Source organism: Meriones unguiculatus (assembly GCF_030254825.1).
Source record: "Meriones unguiculatus strain TT.TT164.6M chromosome 13 unlocalized genomic scaffold, Bangor_MerUng_6.1 Chr13_unordered_Scaffold_41, whole genome shotgun sequence".
Classification (NCBI taxonomy): Eukaryota; Metazoa; Chordata; class Mammalia; order Rodentia; family Muridae; genus Meriones; species Meriones unguiculatus.
In genome coordinates, this window is record NW_026843650.1 from 3,857,289 (window position 1) to 3,875,903 (window position 18,615).

Genomic DNA, 18,615 nt, shown 5'->3' on the forward strand with positions numbered 1-18,615 from the left:
GTTTATAATGGTTCATATTAGCTTTTTGTAAGTCTTCTGTTGTGACCCGTAGCTGTCAGGACTCACTTGCAGCCTTGAATCTCATTTCTAACATCCATAAATCATGACCCACACTGAATTGTCCTCACTTACTCATCCATGAGACCTGACCCCACTTGACTAGTGTGTCTGAATGACTACGCTACTGCATAGTGGTGACCACATCCAGAGTATTCTCACAGTCTGTGAAAGGAGATGTACAAGAAGACCCTCACTGTGGTCTAGAGTGAAGGAGATGACCATATGTGGGAGTTATTTTATTGTTAGGGGTCCAGGTCCAGGCAGACTCAGACAGACTGCCACATTTTCCTGAGTTAAGTTTTGATAAATGACAAAGTATCTGTCATGGGTAGACAAAGACATTCTGCAAAGATCTGTGGTTGATACAACTTTGGCTTTATTTCAGGTATTCTTGGATGAGGACAGCCTTGGTGAAAAGGCATTTCACATCAATAAATTTGGTTGAATTTTTGATAGAAAGGAAGAGCTTTTGGTCTCACATGGCACAGTTGTTTATTGATTGCTGCACAGAATATGAACTCAAAGGAGGTAAAAATAGGCTGTGAATAAACTTTTACAAACAGTCAAGTTGGAGAGGATACCAAAGTCCAGATGAAACAGAGCTGAGCCATCTACTGGTTGGAGCTCTGCCCCACCCATCTTCCCATTATATAACATTGCAGGCTGTGCTCACTGCAGCACAGTTGGGCAGAAGGGAAGCCCTGCAAAGGGTAGCATGCACAGCAGGAGGGAGAACACATAGGAGTAATTTGCTGACAGACAAGCAAAGATGGATCTGATTTCAGTTTTCTCCCTGGAAATCTGGGTCCTCCTGGCAATCAGTCTCATGCTCCTCTACTGGTGAGTAACCTCCAAAGTTCCTCCCCAGACCATGTTCTAGTGATTGGGGTAATACTCAGACCTATTGTCTGGAAGGTCACAACTGGTTTTGGAAGCTGGGGCTGGAAAGACAATGACTCAGTGACTAAGAGTACTTGCTGCTGTTTTAAAGGACCCCGGTCTGAACATTAACAAGGAGCTGGCTGTCACCAGTAACTGTAGTTCCAGGGTATCCAACACCCTCCACAGGCACTAGAATAAAAATTTAAAAAGTAATAGCAAAATTTGAAATGAACTCTTGTATAAACATTATAAAATTTTGTGTTTTTATTCATTTTGGTTAGGGGCATCACTATCACTGTGTGTGTGTGTGTGTGTGTACATGTGTAGTTCAGAGGACAACTTTGCAGACTCAGTTCCCTCATGTTGTGTGCATCCTGGAGATCCAACTCAGATTATCAGTACTGGCAGCCAGTGTCTCTCCCTGTGGTGTCATCTTGAAGGTCCCAAATGAAATTACAACGGAATTAATTTTGCATTTTGATTTTTTGGTGGTATGGGGAATCAAGCCAGAGCCTATATCTAGTAGGCAATACCTTTACTACTGAACAATAGCTCCAGTGATACTAAATCTCAAAGTTCATACTGATGTTATGCAGATATTCTGGGTACCTCTACCCCCACCTTTATCTTTCTTCTATTTCCTCTTGGTGAGGTTTACTGATAAGGTTTACACCTGATACGGTCTGATTGATTTTTGTGTTAACCCTAGATCCACCAGAACTCAGTAGGCACAGAAATGAACAGTGTGATGCCATGCACACAGGTTCCTTCACCATTCCCTAAACTCTCTGGAAACTGGAGGGGCAGCCATGTTGTTGATTTGTTTTATTGTTTTGGTTATGGTCATGTTTCTCTTGTGTGTGGTCACAAGGCTCTCTCTTTCTCCTTATAGGTTTGGGACTTGTACACATGGAGTTTTTAAGAAACAGGGAATTCCTGGGCCCACACCTCTGCCCTTTTTAGGAACTGTACTGAATTACTACAAGGTGGGTATTGATTGAGCTTTTCATATGGTTTCTCTTGATTGCCAATTATGGTTCATTCTAATAAGTGCTCTTTGAGAGAAAACTGAGACTTCAGGCCTTCATACTGTGTGTTCTCATAGTTCTAGAGAATTTCTGTTTGTCTCCTAGGGCTCTATTGCAAAATTAACAATGTGAGTGTGTGTGTGTGTGTGTGTGTGAGAGAGAGAGAGAGAGAGAGAGAGAGAGAGAGAGAGAGAGAGAGAGAGAGAATAGTTATTATACTGTGGATTTCATATAGGCATCTTAGTCCTGGGGACAGAACTCAGGTTATCAGGCTTGGTGTCAAGTGCTTCTCATTTGGAGCCATCTCTCTGGCCCTATTGTCAGTTTATTGAGACTCAAATTCACAGTAAGTGAAGTGTTTAGACTTAGATTTTTCAACAAACCTACTTTATTTAAGGTTCTTCAACACTTCTGGCTCTCTTCCACCCACTGACCAGAGGTAGGGCAGAAAAGAAGGTTATTAGTAATAAGGGGTTGTAGACATTTTAGAAGTATTTACTTGGAGCAAGTCCACTCTTCATTGACCTGAAACCAGCAGTCCAGTCCAAAGACCAACACCAAACTACAACACAGATCAGCATGATTCAGAAGATCATAGCAAGTCAGTGAGAGCTGCAAGCCTCATTTGGATTTCCCCAGGAAGTTCTCTGGAATGTTTGTCTCTGGGAAGTCAAGTGTTGAAGACAGAAGACTAGCAAAGTGATGTAGATACAAAGAATCTTATTTCGCTGTCTGTGGGATTTTATATATATCCTCTCCTCAGAGTTCACACACAGGTGTTTTCAGGTGGACAGTCATGCCCCTTGCATGAGACAGCTTGTAGCAAGACATCATATGCCCTCTCACAAGACAGCCTGTAGCAAAACATCACATGACACATCTAAATTTTAAAAAAAACCCTGAAACTTCTACATCAGAAGTGCCAAGATCTCCAACTCATTCAGTCTTGATATTCTGACTTTGTGAACAATCAAAGAAGAGTTTGTTTCTTACCCAGTGTAGATTCTGAGAAGGTACTGTTGCACTTATTTGGAAAAAATCTTGAGAGGGTTTCCAACTTCTAGGACACTGAAGTATGCACTAGATTTAAAATCTCCTCTTTGTACCAGGGCTATGTTCAACATTTTTTTCTTTTGGTTGACTATTTCAGAAGCATCCACTTATAACAGGCCAATATACACAATTTTGGGGGACTTTTCATATACTGGAGTTTTCTGCATAGTCATTGAACCTCTGAACTTATTTCTATGGTTCTAGCCCCAGCATTTACTATTCATGGCATGCTTGGGATCTTCTTGAGAACCAAAGTAACTAGAGTATTTTGCTTCACTATGGGTTCTGGGTAATGATTGCTTCATATAGTAAGATTCTGTGTTTGGATGTGTGCAGGTTTGTGCATGTGAGTGTAGTACTTACAGGAGACAGAAAAGGGGGCGGTGTTCCCTGGAGCCAGAGTTAGAGCTGCATGTAAGAATCTGGAAATCAGTACTGGGAACACAGACCCTCTTTTAACTGCTGAGCCATATCTCCAGCTTCCAATGACAAAATTTTAGCTTCTGTTTTGTTTTTGCAGTCCTGAGAATGATATCCAGGATCTTAAGTATGCTAGGCAACATGCTCTGCCTCTGAAATATAACTACAGCTGCTTCTCTTTCTTTTTTTAAAAATTTTTTTTATTAATTACACTTTATTCATTTTTTATCCCCCCATAGGCCCCTACCTCCTCCCCTCCTGATCCCACCCTCCCTCCTCTTTCTGCATGCATGTCACTCCCCAAGTCCACTGATAGGTAAGGTTCTCCTCTCCTTTCTGATCTTAGTCTGTCAGTTCACATCAAAAGTGGCTGCATTGTCCTCTACTGTGGCCTGGTAAGGCTGCTCCCCCCCAGGGGGAGGTGATCAAAGAGCAGGCCAGTCAGATTATGTCAGAGGGCAGTCCCTCTTCCCATTACTATGTAACCCACTTGGACACTGAACTGCCATGGGCTACATCTGTGCAGGGGTTCTAGGTTATCTCCATGAATAATCCTTGGTTGGAGTATGAGTCTCTGGGAAGTTCCCTGTGTTCAAATTTTCTTGCTTCTCTTTCTTTAACAGCAGAATCCTATGCATGAGTCTGAGTTGCGAATATCTGAGACAGGATGATGGCTGTCAGTCACCTCAAATACTTAACTATAAAGTGAAATCTTTTTCTCCTATTCCTTTTAAAGATTCATTAAAGGCAAAACCACTAGAGAAAGAATGATTAAACAAAATTACTGGGAAATGAATGAAAATTCAATGTTCCATGCAGACTTTTATTAATTTTTAATTTATTTTTAATAATTGCAGTTTATTCACTTTATATCCCAGCTGTAGCCCCCTCTCCCATTTCCTCCCAATCCCACCCTCCCTCCCTCTTTTCTCCTATGCCCCTCTCCCAGTCCAATGATAGGGGAGGTCCTCCTCCCCTTCCATCTGACCCTATTCTATCAGGTCTCATCAGGACTGGCTTCATTGTCTTCTTCTGTGGCCTCATAAGCTGCCTCCCCCTCAGGAGAAGGTGATCAAAGAGCCAGCCCATGAGTTCATGTCAGAGACACTCTCTCTTCTTATTACTGGGGAACCCTCTAGGACACTGAGCTGGCATGGGCTACATCTGCACAGGGGTTCTAGGTTATGTCCATGCATGGTCCTTGTTTGGAGTACCAGTCTCACAAAAGACCCCACATTTTTTGGTTCTGTTGCTCTCCTTGTGGAGCTCCTGGCCCCTCCATGTCTTTGTATCTCCCCCTTCTTTCCTAAGATTCCCTGAACTCTGCCCAAAATTTGGCTATGATTCTCAGCATATGCTTTGATATCCTGCTGGGTAGAGTATCTCAGAGGCCCTCTCTGGTAGGCTCCTGTCATATTCCCTGTTTCCCGTCTTCTGATGTCTGTCCCAGTTGCCTTTCTGAATGAAGATTGAGCATCATATCCAGGGTCATCCTCCTTGATTAGCTTCCGTAGTTGTACAGACTTTAGTATGATTATCCTACATTATATGTGTAATATGCACTTATAAGTGAGTATATACCATGTAGACTTTAATTCTAGGTGGATAATTTGTGACTTACCTGCTCCATGGTCATTGTTCCAGATAGATGTTCCTGAACTCACATCAAAAGGACATGTGGCAACAGCTTGTGTTGCTGTTGGCTCAGGTTTCTTCTTAACGTTCTATGCTTATCTTGTACATTCTTTAAACAATTTCATTATCATTTTCATCATCATCACCATCAAATTTATGTCCATGTGTGTGTTGTATGTATCTTGTGTCTGTGTATGTGATTGTGTCTATGAGTGTGCATGCAGAGGCCACAGAAAGATGTGCTGCTCTATCACTCTTTATTTTCCCACTGAGACATCTTGCTGGTGATACTTCAATCATCTCTGAAGAAGAACTTTTCTCTGTCAGAGACAATAAACCTGATTTCATGGGATTTGAGGTTTTTGTGCTCTGGCTGCACAAGAGTCAGGGCATATAGGACAATAATGGATTTCATACTGTTTGTCTTTCCAGGGTATATGGAAATATGATGCGGAATGCTATAAAAAGTATGGAAAAATATGGGGGTGAGTATTCTGGAAAGTTCCATCAAGTCAACTCTTTTTAGGAGAAGGTGCCCTACTTGTGCAAGGACAATACCAGCCTAGAACTGTAGTAATGGACATCTCTTTTGTGAAGGTGCTTTCACATGTCATTAAATGTCACTGCTCATAATTCTAATTAACTTGAGAACATTGCACACTGTTTTTCTTTAACAGGTTTTGCTGTTTTATCCAATGTCCTAACCTCTTCTGAAACTTCCTTTTCATTACATGAAATACATTCAGCGCTCTGAAAATTTGTAATACTATCTCCTTGCCACATCCACTCACTTCTCTTTAGAAGCCCACACTTTCACTTTATTGTTGACTTTACATGTGCAGAAGTTTTATTTTTTTTAATGCTAGAGCATAAATCATTTGCCAAGGCCTTATCTGTGTCATCCCATTATTGCTTTCAAAAAACATGTTAGAGACTTTGTTGTGATATTTTACTTCAAACCAAGGGGGACATATGCCATCAGGCACATATGTAGGTCAGATGACAATTGTGGAAGTAATTTTTGTACCTTCAGATGATTTAACTCAGTCCATCTGACGTGGTACAACTGCTTTTTATCTGTTGACCAATCTCATCAGCACCAGCTAGGATTTTTATGACTGTACATCATTGTGTCCTGTTGAATTAAATCGACTTTGGAGAGACAATGTATTTAAAACCACACCTTTCTTTCTCGAATCTCTGGCATTAATGGTTCTTTCTACAAAGCAGCAAAGCGAGTAGCAGCAGTCGTTTTCTGTCATTGATGCTGGAAGTTTAGTGAGAACCTTGGAGCAAATGTCATCAAGCTGTGAGACATAAACCTGTGGGAAGAGGCTCTGGCTCTACCTGCCTCTTCATCTCTTCTTATCCATTCTTTGGAACCACAGGTCTGAACATAGGGCTCTACTAAGTTGATATAGCCCATAAAGACCATATCATTCAATGCAAACTGCAGGCTTTGCTGTCTGTCCAATGGCCCTGTATGAACTTCTCCTTGCAATATTATTGCTTGTTGGCAATTGATAGTGATTTTTCATTTTTCTCTGACCTAATAACTTATCTATCATCTATCTATCTATCTATCTATCTATCTATCTATCTATCTAACAGTGTCTGTTGGGGACTAGTCATGTGTTATGTATTCAAATGCTATTTCAGTGCCTTGAGATCTGGTTACTGCCCCGCTATGGACATTGTTATAATGTTTAACTATCTCCTGTAACCATGGGATGTTAAGGAATATTCTTCAATTATCTATTACTGGATGATTAGTATGCCTATACCCAGGCAGGGAAGAAAGAGGTAGATGGGCTAAGGTTCTTGGGCTTCGGGCACAGAAGTATGTTGGGTAGAAAGACAGGTACTGGAAGAGGTAGAGGAAGAAAGCAGAGAGCTATCATGGCTTAGCTTTAAAGAAGCACATGTTGGTATGGATGGAAGAAATGATATAAATGAGAGAATATGCAAGTGTTTATGGAATCATGGGTGGAAGGCAGCCTGGGTTGAGGCTTGGAAGTAAAGGTTGTTTAGAAGGTTACTATCTACTTTGCCCCAGGTGATATAAGGCTATTCTAAAATCTATCAGTTGTCTGTGTCTTTTATTGACAGTGATAGTGGGTTAATAAATATTTTTAGACTAACCACAACAAAGATCTCTTTATGTAGCCCTGGCTATCCTGAAACTCACTATGTAGACTAGGCTTTCCTTGAGTTTGGAGATCAGTCAGAGTCACCCTTCTAAGTGCTGAGATTAGAGACATGTGCCACCATGCCTGGACCTACTATGGTTTTTTATAGCAAACATTTTGCTTATTTTAAAAATTAGTTTTTGTGTGTGTGTGTGTGCATACCAGTGAATTTAATTGGACTTACAGAATCATGAGTGAGTGAGAGGTTATTTACATGACCATGAGCAACTCACCAATGGTCCATCACTGAAGATGATACCTTGTCTTCCCTCAGCAACTATTTTCTTTTCGATGTTTTTTATTATACTGATTTATTCGTCAGTGTGACACATGTGTTCTGTGGTATACACATAAAGGTCAAATGGCAACTGTGACAGTCAGTTCCCTCATTCCTGCATGTAAATTCCAGCGACTGAATGGACCTCATCAGGGGCCTGTATCACTGGGCCATTGTGCTTTCCCTCCAGGAACTAGCTGTGTGTCAATACTCAGGCAGTGTCAGGACCTTAAACTTCCTGCTAGAATGAAGACTGTAAAATCATCCACAGGCCTTGTGGAGTAACCCCAGCTTCAGTGAGTTCAAGAATATAGAAGTCAGCATTTGGCTGCTCTCCTCTCTACTTCCTCACTCTCATGTTCTTTCTGCCTTGTCTTCCAAACATTATATGAGCCTTGGAGAATTTGATGTAGGTGCGTCATTAAATTTTTCATTTATTTATTTTAATTAATTAACTAATTTCTTCTTTTTACATCCCAATTGTAGCCTTTCCCTTCCCTACTCCTGATCCCACTCTCCCTCCTTTCCCCACCCCATTCCCCTACCCTACTCTTCAGTAAAGGAGTGCCCCCTACCAACCCTCGCCAGCACATCAAGTTTCATAAGGACTGAGCTCATTCTCTTCCCCTGTGGCCTGTTGAGACAGCCCCACCAAACAGAAGTGATCAAAAAGCAGGCAATATAATCCATAGACAGGAATTACTCCCTTACTAGGAAACCCACGTGATGCCTTCGCTATATTTGTATAGGGTGCCTAGTTATGCATGGTCTTTCATTGGTGCTTCAGTCTCCACAGATGCTCTGGGCTCTGTTTAGCTGGCTCTCTTGGTCTTCTTGTGGAGTTCCTGTCCTCTCCAGATACTTCTATCTCTGCACACACACACCCCACTTTTCCACAAGACTCCCTGTGCCTTACCCAGGGCTTGGCTGTGAGTCTTAGCATCTGTTTCTATCTGCTGCTGGGTGGAGACTCTCAGAGACAGCTATGCTGGGCACTTATTTGTGATCACAGCAGAGTATCATTGATAGTTCCAGGCATTGGTTGTAGATTCCCTCAATCTCTGCTCTATCTTTATCCTTGCACATCTTGTAGGTAGAGTAAATTTGGAGTCAAAGTTTTTGTGGGTTACATGGTGTTCCCCTTTCTACAAGGGGTCCTATCTAGTAAGAGGATGTCCTCTTCAGTCTCCATAACCCCTGCTACTAGGTGTCTCAGCCAGATCATCCCCATATCCTCCCAGAAGCCACTAGGTTGTCATAGGTCTCCTGCTTGTCAAAGAGATGTCCCCACTCTGTTTATTTTCTCTCTGTCCTCCTGCTTCTGCTCTCCCAAGGTCTGATCTTTGCTTTCATTTCTCTCTATGCTCCCTCTCCTATCTTGTTCCTTTTCTTTAACCACTTCTGATATCTCTTCTATTTCCTTCTGAGTGTGATTTAAGCACCCTTCTTTGGGTCCTCCCTGTTACTTATCTCCTTTGGGTCTGTGAATTGTGGTATGGTTATGCTGTACTATATGGCTAATATCCACTTATAATTGAGTACACACCATGAGTGTCTTTCTGCTTCTCAGTTACTTCACTCAGGGTGACCTTTTCTAGTTCTACATTTTGCCTGCAAATTCCATAATACCCTTGTTTTTAATAGCCAAACAGTATTCTTTTTTTTTTTATGAAGTTGGACCTTTGTAATATCCAGTTATAACAGGAAGAATGAATTATAAGCATAGTTTCAAAGATATTTATTTTTTTTTCCAAGAAGAATCTTTATTTAAAGTAAATAATCTTTACTTTATTTTATTTAAAGTACTTTACTTTATTTAAAGTAAAAAATTTGAATTTTCGCTATGAGATTAGTATTGAGTAAATGTTTTTTTAAAAATGGCCGTTTGCATTATTATAACAATATGATCTTCAGGGACCTCTCAAGCATATAGATTTTCATTTAATCTATATTAAATACAAATTTGGAGGTTTAGGGATAAGCAGTGAGAAGAGCATGTCTGATTGCATGCGGGTTGATGCCCCAGGTCCCGCCTCTGAGAAAAAGGTATCGGACGGGTCCGACGCTCTTTGGGTGGATGACACCTAAATGAACATCTGTACAAAGTCCCAATTTATTTCTAATATCAGAGATCAGACCTCTACTCTTGCCTGATGCGTCTAAAACAAAAAGGGGGAACTGTAGAGAGCTGCAGAATGCTATGCCTTAAAGATGGAGCTGGTTTCCGCCTTCCACCTTCCCGATGGTGAGTGCTCTCTGTCAGGAACAACTCCACATTTGGCTAAGGCCGAGGATCTGGCTTGCTTCCATGTATGTGGACCTATCTGCATTGCCCCCGTGGCACGCCTGGGTTGGCTACCCAGAGGCTATTTAAGCTGTGGGCTGGCTTTCCCCGGGGTCCGAGGATTGTTCAATGTTCCTGAATAAACTGCATTGAAAAAAAAAATATATTAAAGTAAAAAAAAAAAAAAAAAAAAACTTCTGTATAGATACAAAAATGGATATATGTGACCCCCAATCATAAATGTTTAAATTAATAGAAGCCAAACAGTATTCTATTGTGTAAATGTACCACAGTTTCTTTATCCATTCTTCACTTGAGAGATATCTGGGTTGTCTCCAGATACTGGCTATTAAGAATAAATCGGCTATGATCATAGTTGAACAGATGTCCTGATTGAATGGTAGAGCATGTTTTGGGTATCTACCTAGGAGTGGTATACCTGGATCTTGAGATAGAGCTATTCATGATTTTTTGAGGAACCTCCAGATTACTTTCCAAAATGAATGTACAAGTTTACACTCCCACCACCAATGGAGGAATATTAATATTAATATTATTTCAATATCAATATATTATCAATTATTTCTTAATAATTAACAACATATTAATAAATAAATAATTATTAGCATTATTTAGTCATTAATAACTATATTTATTGACACATCATTAATGGCTAATAAAATAAATAATTAATTAGCAATAAAATATTGATGAGAGTTATTAATAAAAATAAATAATTATTAATAAAATGTTAATATGCATTACTATAAATATATATTCATATATATCTATATAATATAAATATATGTTATCAATAAATAATAAAATAAATATTTTTTAAAAATTAATAAAAAGGTATTAATAAAAATAAATAATTATAAAAAATAAAAAATAAATAGTTATTAATAAAATGTTAATATGCATTAATATAAATATATATTTATATTTAAATATATGCTATCGATAAATATATGTTATCGATAAATATATGTTATCAATAAATAATAAAATAAAAAATTAATTATTAATAAAATTGCCAAGGAAAATAAATAATCATTAATAAAAATAAACAATTATTTATTAATAACTATGGTTATTAATAGTACATATTAATAAATAATTAATTATTTATTACAAATTTGTTAATATTAATTTAATAGTAATTTTTATTTTAAATTATTATTAATTAATGTTTTATATTTAAACATATCTTTTTATTACTATTAATTATACATGTGCATATGTGTCTCTGCACATGAGTACAAATGAACTTGGAGGCCATAAACACTGGATTTTCCTGGAGCTCTAGTTATAGGGGGTTGTGAGCTACCCAATATGAGTGTTAGGAACCAAATTAAGATCCTCTACAAGGGAAGTGTGTGCTTTTAACTGTGGTACCTTCTCTCCAGCTCCTCACAGTATTTTATCTATTCAAAAATCACAGAAAATGGCATAGGCAACTCTCACACATGGACATTTAGACTTATCAAATTCCCACCTCTTTTTTCTAGTTATGTCTTTCAGAATTGTTTTGTCTTTAAGTGACTCACTGTGTCTTGAATGACATTTTACAAAGACTTCATTGTGTCCCAGGTCAGAATCTGGGAATTGCCCTGGGAACTCCTGTGACAGTGTGTTGTATAACCAGAGTGAGGGTCATGCTCCATTAAAATCAAAGTCTGTGTGTAGCTCTCACTTCAGAGCCTGACTTTGGGTTAATCAGCTGTTTTCCTTGCATAGGCTGTTTGAAGGTCCAACACCTCTATTTGCCATCACAGACACAGAGATGATCCGGAATGTGCTAGTGAAAGAATGCTATTCTGCCTTCACAAACCGGCGGGTACGTAACTTCTTTTTTTAATTAAAAAAAATTTAAATGATCATTTTTGTTATTTTATTTATGGTTATTTTGTTATTTTATTTATTTATGGGTATATGTTAATGTTAATTTTATAAAGCTGTATTTGTTACTCTTAGTTTCTCTCTAAATATAGACATCACACAAATAATTCACTCTTTTATATTTGTTTAGTAATAAGCTTCACAATGCAATAGCTAAGAAGTTATTAATTTATTTCTAACCCTCTAAGCTAATTTGGCTTCCTCCCAGTGTACATCACAGATGTACTTGCATTTAGCTTTTCTTGTTCCGGCTTTTTCTATTCATGTCTCTTCAACCTACTCTGTGACTGCATCCCCTACTTCCTTTTCTAAATCCTCCTTCCCTGGCTAGTAGAAGTCTTGCCCCGTTTTCTCCCATGCTCAGCAATGAGCTGTAAGCTTCTTCCTTGACATATCAGAAGACCATTGGGAGCAGTGTTTATATAGCACTGAGACAGGAGATTCTCAGAACAAGGATGGCAACCAGATATGGGGGAGTACAGAAGTCAGTATTTGAATTACACAACAACCTTATGCCTACAGTTACATATGTATGGATATGTGAGCGAATGCCATGTGTGTAGGTTCCTGTGGAGGCCAGCAGAAGGTATGACATACTCTGGAGCTGGTGTTGCAGACAGTTGTGAGTTGCCTGACAGGGGTGCTGGGAACCAAATCTGTATCCTCCAGAAGAACAGGAAGCACCCTTAACTGTTGAGTCATCTCCACAACCTCCCCTTTTCATAATTTAAACCTTTATATTTTACTTACTTAAAAATGAAATAAATACAGATTCAAGTGGCTTCCATAATAATGTACAAGCAGGGTCTAGGTATTAGTATTGCTAATAGGAATGTGTTGAGTAAGTTTAAATATACTATGGCATTGTAATCTAGTTGTAGGTGGACACTTGTCATCTAGAGTAATTTACATTTCCCATTTACAAGTCCTTTTTTATGTCTGTATGGTATTGATTTTTGTGGTGTCAAACATTCAGAATACAGAGAACCTCCTTGACCACACAGCTCCCTCTAGAGCCCATTAGCTGTTGTGTACAGCCTGTCTTCTCTTTGCCTTTTTTTATCCATTTTCCTTCTCATGGACTGTGCTCTTAGGTGTCAAATCTCATGACTGTTTACCTATCACATGCACATAGATTTGCTCTTGAGATTTGATCTCAAATCTATGGTTTTATTTATGTTAATTTTTCTATGCAGGATACTATTTACTTCAATGTCCCCACTTCTCTTTTTTAATATAATTTTATTTATATATTTATTCATTACAATTTATTCACTTTGTATTCTTGCTGTAGCCCCATCCCTCATCTCCTCCCAGTCCCTGCACCCCCTTTCTTCTCCCCCATGCTCTTTCCCTAGTCCGCTGATAGGGGAGGACCTCCTTTCTTTCTCTCTGACCCTAGTCTATCAGGTCACACCAAGGCTCGCTGGATCATCTTCCTCCATGGATAGGTGATCAAGGAGCAGGCCATTGAGTTCACATCAGAGTCAGCCCCTGTACTCCTTTCCAGAGAACCCACTTGGAAACTGAAGCCCCAATGGGCTTCCTCTGAAGAGGGGATCTAGGCTCTTCCCATGCATGGCCTCTCTCTGAAACCATGGCTATCTAACTGTTTTATCTGGGGAAACCTGTTGGTTCTCTCCTTCCACACTGTGGGTCCTGGGTATCAAACTCAGGTTGTTGGGCTTGGCAGCAATCACCTTTACCTTTTGAGATAGCTTATTGGACCTCATTTAGTCTTTGGTCATTTGGTGAAGTTCGCTGAAGGCCTTGTTTGCAGCTGCCCTTCATCATGTCAAGCTGTTTTCCTTTCTTCCTTTAGTGCTGAGTACTGTAGTTTAAGGGTGTGTTGAGGACTCCACATTAGCATAAAATATAACCTGCCACAGAGGGCCTCTGAAAGCCTCTGCCTTGCAGACTGTCAAAGCAGATGCTGAGCCTGATGGCCAACCGTCGGGCAGTGTGAATGGAATTTTATGTAAGAAGTGGGAAATAGTAAGAGCTGGAGATACCAGGAACTCCACAAGGAGAGCAACAGAACAAGAAAATTTGAACACAGGGAACTTCACAGAGACTCATACTCCAACCAAGGACTATTCATGGAGATAACCTAGAACCCTGACAATGCAGCCACTTCTGATGAGAACTGATAGACTAAGATCAGAAAGAAGGAGAGGAGGACCTCCACTATCAGTAGACTTGGGGAGGGGCATGCATGCAGAAAGGGGGGGAGGGGGGCTGGGAGGGGAGGAGGGAGGGGCACATGGGGGGATACAAAATGAATAAAGTGTAATTAATAAAAGTTAAATAAAAAATTAAAAATATATATAAATATGAAAGATAGAAGAAAGGTCCTATTAGGGAAAATTTTCTTTTTGTCTCTTTATCACTGTATAAAGAATTAAGGCAAAGGGATTTCTATAGCATTATTTCTAAACAAAAACAACTGATCCATCAATCAAACCATCCAGAAGCTAGAGTGATGTTTTAGTTGCTGAAAGCTCTGAATGAGGATGGGAGCTTGGTTGTCTACATATCCAGCAGCTCACAACCAACTGTATTGCCAGCTTTACCAGATCCAAATCCTTCCTCTGTCCTCTGAATACACTACACACATGTACATGCACTCACACACACACTCACACACATACATACATACATGCATGCATAAAATAGTAAAACAAATTGTTAAAAACTCATACATCAAATCTTTTAAGTGTTACTGGCACCATCAATGGGAAAAGGGCCTGAGTGTGGATCCCCAGTATACACATAAAAGGCAGAGCAGCATGCAAGTGTGAATCCAGAACTGTGCATAGGAACAGGTAGATCCTAAGGGCTTGCTTGTCACCTTATTCCAACCAAACCAGAACCTTCAAGATTCAGTGACAGACCCTGCCTGAGAAAAGTGCTGTAGAGAATTATAGAGGAAGATCACAGACCTCTGGTCTTCACAGGACCACACATGGGCAGGTACACCAGCACTTACATGTGCACACACACACACACACACACACACACACACACACACACACACACACACACTGTTTATGTTATAAAGACAGAACTGGAGAACCTCTGTGATGCAAAGTTCACTTTCTTTCTGTGTCCAAGCCATTTGCCATCTTCACAACTCTGAGGCACATGCTCCTTATTGCTCCTATTTTTTCCCTAACATTGGACCTAATTTAAATTTATAGAGAGATTTGCGTTTAAAAGAATCCTGGGATATACAGGCTTGAAACCACAACAGGTTACCTGGTGAGCTCTGGATTTCTTATAGGCTGTGAGGAAGTGCTGAAATTTTAAACTTTTTTTTCTTTTGCATCCAACATTCAGTTCAGTCCATAGTAAACAGTATAACAGTAAGCAGTGTAACAAATTGTAATATGGTGCTATCTGCTCAGTACTTTTGCAACCATGGTGAGTTCCATACTTACACAAAACCATTTTTTTTTTTGACTGTAGAATTTTGGCCCAGTGGGGATTATGAAAAAAGCTGTCTTCTTCTCTGAGGATGACGAGTGGAAGAGAATCCGAGCCTTGCTGTCTCCCACCTTCACCAGTGGAAAACTCAAAGAGGTGACTGAAAGGACTTATGATTGAAATCTTTGTGTGACCTGACTCTCCAAACCTAACTATGGATGCTTTTGTGCTTTGTGCTCAGATGTTCCCCATTATTGAACAGTATGGAGATATTTTGGTAAAATACTTGAGAGGAGAGGCAGAGAAAGGCAAGCCTGTCCCTATTAAAGAGTAAGTGGTGGTGCATCCAAGGTGGTTCTGGGAGGTTATCTGGGAGGATAACTTCATCAGAGAGTCTTTTTCCTTGTGTATCTCACATGGCCTAGCTGCATATACTCTACCTTTAGATACTATACATAGATTACATGTATGTGTATATTATATGTATCTAATATATATATTAGATAAATACACAGTTTGAAAAGAAGAATCATGATGGTCTGAAAGCCACAAGGGTAGATGGTGGGCAGGATGGGAAGGCACTTGGTCAATACTGAGGTGGCTTTGTTTCTCTTGTCCCAAAACTATGAACCATTTCAGGCTTCATGCTGCTTGTCTTAAATTCCCATGTCTCTGCCTCCTCAGAGTGTTTGGGGCCTACAACATGGATGTGGTCACCAGCACATCATTTGGAGTGAACGTTGATTCCCTCAACAACCCAAATGATCCTTTTGTGGAGAAAGCCAAGAATCTCTTAAGATTTGATTTTTTTGATCCATTGTTCTTGTCAGTAGGTATGTAGAAAGTTCTGTCTTTTGCTCCATTAGTCTTGTCTGTGGCTGCATTTGTCACTTCTGCCTTTCTCTTTCACACTTCCCCAAAAACTAGCTTCTCTACTGGAATGTAGTTTAGTTGCCATGTAATTAGTTTTCTTAAAGGCACAGTTCAATGTTTTTAGTGCATTCAAAGACATGTAGCCCATTATGTTTGTTTTATAACTTTATTTTATCTTGAGACAGGGTCTTACTGTGTATCTCTAGCTGGCCTGGAAATTGCTGTGTAGACCAGACTGGCTTTGAACTCATAGTGATCTTCCTGCTTCTACCTCCTGAGGACTATAGTGTGCACCAGAATTCCTGGCTTTGTTTTAGAATCATTTTATTTATTCTTTGACTGTGTCATATAGGAATACAACATATCCTGATTAGACCCACCCATAACTCTTCCCTCCCACTTTCCTCAGACACACCAACATGCTTTCCTCCTTATTTCATGTCCCTTTCTGTGTTTTGGTAACCAAGTGCACTCAGTCACAGCCTGCTAGGATGGGACAGTATTATTGGCCTCATCTTATGCAGGTGTTCAGTCCATGAGTGGACCATGCCATGCCTGGGATATGGCACTGCAGATGCCCCATTGCTGGCTCTTTCTTTCCACACCTTCTTTCAGGATGTTCCTTGAGCCTTGAAGGGTGGGGTGTTGATACAGTTACTCCATTTGGGGGTGAGCACTCAGCAGTCACTGATTCTGTGTACTTTGATCACTTGGAAATCTGCATTGACTGAAGGACCACATGGCTCCTTGCCAATGAGGACTGTATAGTACATTGTTCTAGCTGTGTTGGCTCTTTTGACCATCATTCTTCACCTAGACCTAAGCCACATCGACCTAAGCAACACCTGTTCACTTTCTGTATATTTACATATCCTTGGCACTTCACGTCAATGGGATCATAGATTGTGGTCTCTGTGGCAGGCATCTTTTATATAGCACAATAGTAAATGAAACAAACATCACTACCTGCTGTACCCATGAGCAAAAAATGCTCTGTATCTATTGACAAACATGAAGTTAGTTTCACATGTTTGCCATGAATTTTATTGCTATTAACATATGCATAGAAGGATATAGTTACTTTTTTATGTTTCATGGTATATATTAAGAATCATCATTGCTTAGATAAAAGGTAACCCTATTTTTAAAATTTTTGTGTGGAAATATTTTATTTTTAAAGTTTTATTTATGTATTCATTTTACATTTTTATTATAGCCCCCATCTCTCCTTGCTGTCTCTGTCTTTTCACATAATCCTTCTTCTCATTCACCCACCTCCTTCTCCTTAGAAAGTAGCCATGTGGAGGCTGGGAATGAAGCCTGGGTTCTCTTCAAAAGTAGGCTAACTGCTGGGGCATGTCTCCAGCCAATGTACAGTGGCTATATATATATATATATATATATATATAATATGTATATGTGTGTGTGTTTGTGTGTGTTTTGTGTGTGTGTTTATGTATATGTATCTTTATGTACATATATATGTGTGTGTGTGTATGTATGTATATTCTGGGTCCATTTAACATGTTGCTTGATTTAGGGCTTTAATGCTTTTCCTTGTTAATTACATTTCCATATACAGCTCATGTGTCCTTTTGCCTACATTCCATCCTTCCTCTCCACTTACTATCATCCTCTTGGTCTCCTTTTAAGTATTATATGATATCCACACTTACACCTGTTTACATATTTACGTTTATTCATTATAGTATAGAACTGGGAAATGAGAAACATTACGTGATTTTCTTTCTTTCTGTGTTGTGGTCACCTGTTTTTGAGCTTGTCTTTTTTTTCTTGAGATAGGATTTCTCTGTGTATCATCAGCTGTCCTTGTGTGTGTGTGTTTGTGTGTGTCTATACATGTTCACCTTGCTTGTGGTTGTGTCCTTCCACAGTGTAGGATCTAGGGATCAAGCTGAGATTTTCACACTTGTCTGCAGGATCCTTTATCTGTTGAACCATCTCAAAAGCCCCCATCTTTTCTCTCTGGTTATACAAGGACTACAGGAACAGAGTTCAATACAAGAGTCAGAGTTGCAGTTCTGGCTGCTGCAAAGTGCAGAAGAAGCAGTGTGAAAGTGACACAAAGTGAGCACAGTCACAGTATGAGAGCAAGATTAGGGGGATAACAGCTTCTGGCTGAGACACTGACTTATTTGGATTGTGTTTTGATTTCTCTAGATGAACCTTGCATGTCCATTAAAACTTATTTTTTTTTCTTTCCAGTACTCTTTCCATTCCTCACCCCAATATATGAGATGTTAAATATCTCCATGTTCTCAAAGGATTCCTTAGCATTTTTCAAAAAATTTTTGTACAAAATGAAGGAAACCCGCCTGGATTCAAACAAGAAGGTAAAAAGTGGTGGTCTCATGAGAGGTCCACGGTTTGAAAACATGTTGGGCTGTGAACATGTGAGTTGTGTATTTCCCTTCATCTGTCAGTAAAGGTAGATAGAGGAGGCTCGAGTAGACAAAGACAGAGAATATTTATATTTTCTAGGGCAGGAGCAGTTCGAGTTTTAAATTTTTGATTGAGAATAAGCCAGGAATAGCAATTTGAATGAGAACTAGAGTGCCAGGCATA

At 39.5% G+C, this 18,615-nt stretch overlaps 1 protein-coding gene across 1 annotated transcript in view; it reads left to right on the plus strand.

The window, feature by feature from the left end:
* The first annotated feature begins 723 nt into the window (after positions 1-723).
* LOC132651235 (cytochrome P450 3A1-like) overlaps positions 724-18,615 on the plus strand; it is a 32,058-nt gene continuing 14,166 nt past the window's right edge. Inside the window, exons 1-8 of the mRNA XM_060376483.1 lie at positions 724-900; positions 1,835-1,928; positions 5,511-5,563; positions 11,569-11,668; positions 15,199-15,312; positions 15,398-15,486; positions 15,841-15,989; positions 18,256-18,383. Coding sequence (XP_060232466.1) covers positions 830-900; positions 1,835-1,928; positions 5,511-5,563; positions 11,569-11,668; positions 15,199-15,312; positions 15,398-15,486; positions 15,841-15,989; positions 18,256-18,383 — 798 coding nt within the window. The 5' untranslated portion in view covers positions 724-829. The remainder of the gene's footprint in view (positions 901-1,834; positions 1,929-5,510; positions 5,564-11,568; positions 11,669-15,198; positions 15,313-15,397; positions 15,487-15,840; positions 15,990-18,255; positions 18,384-18,615) is intronic.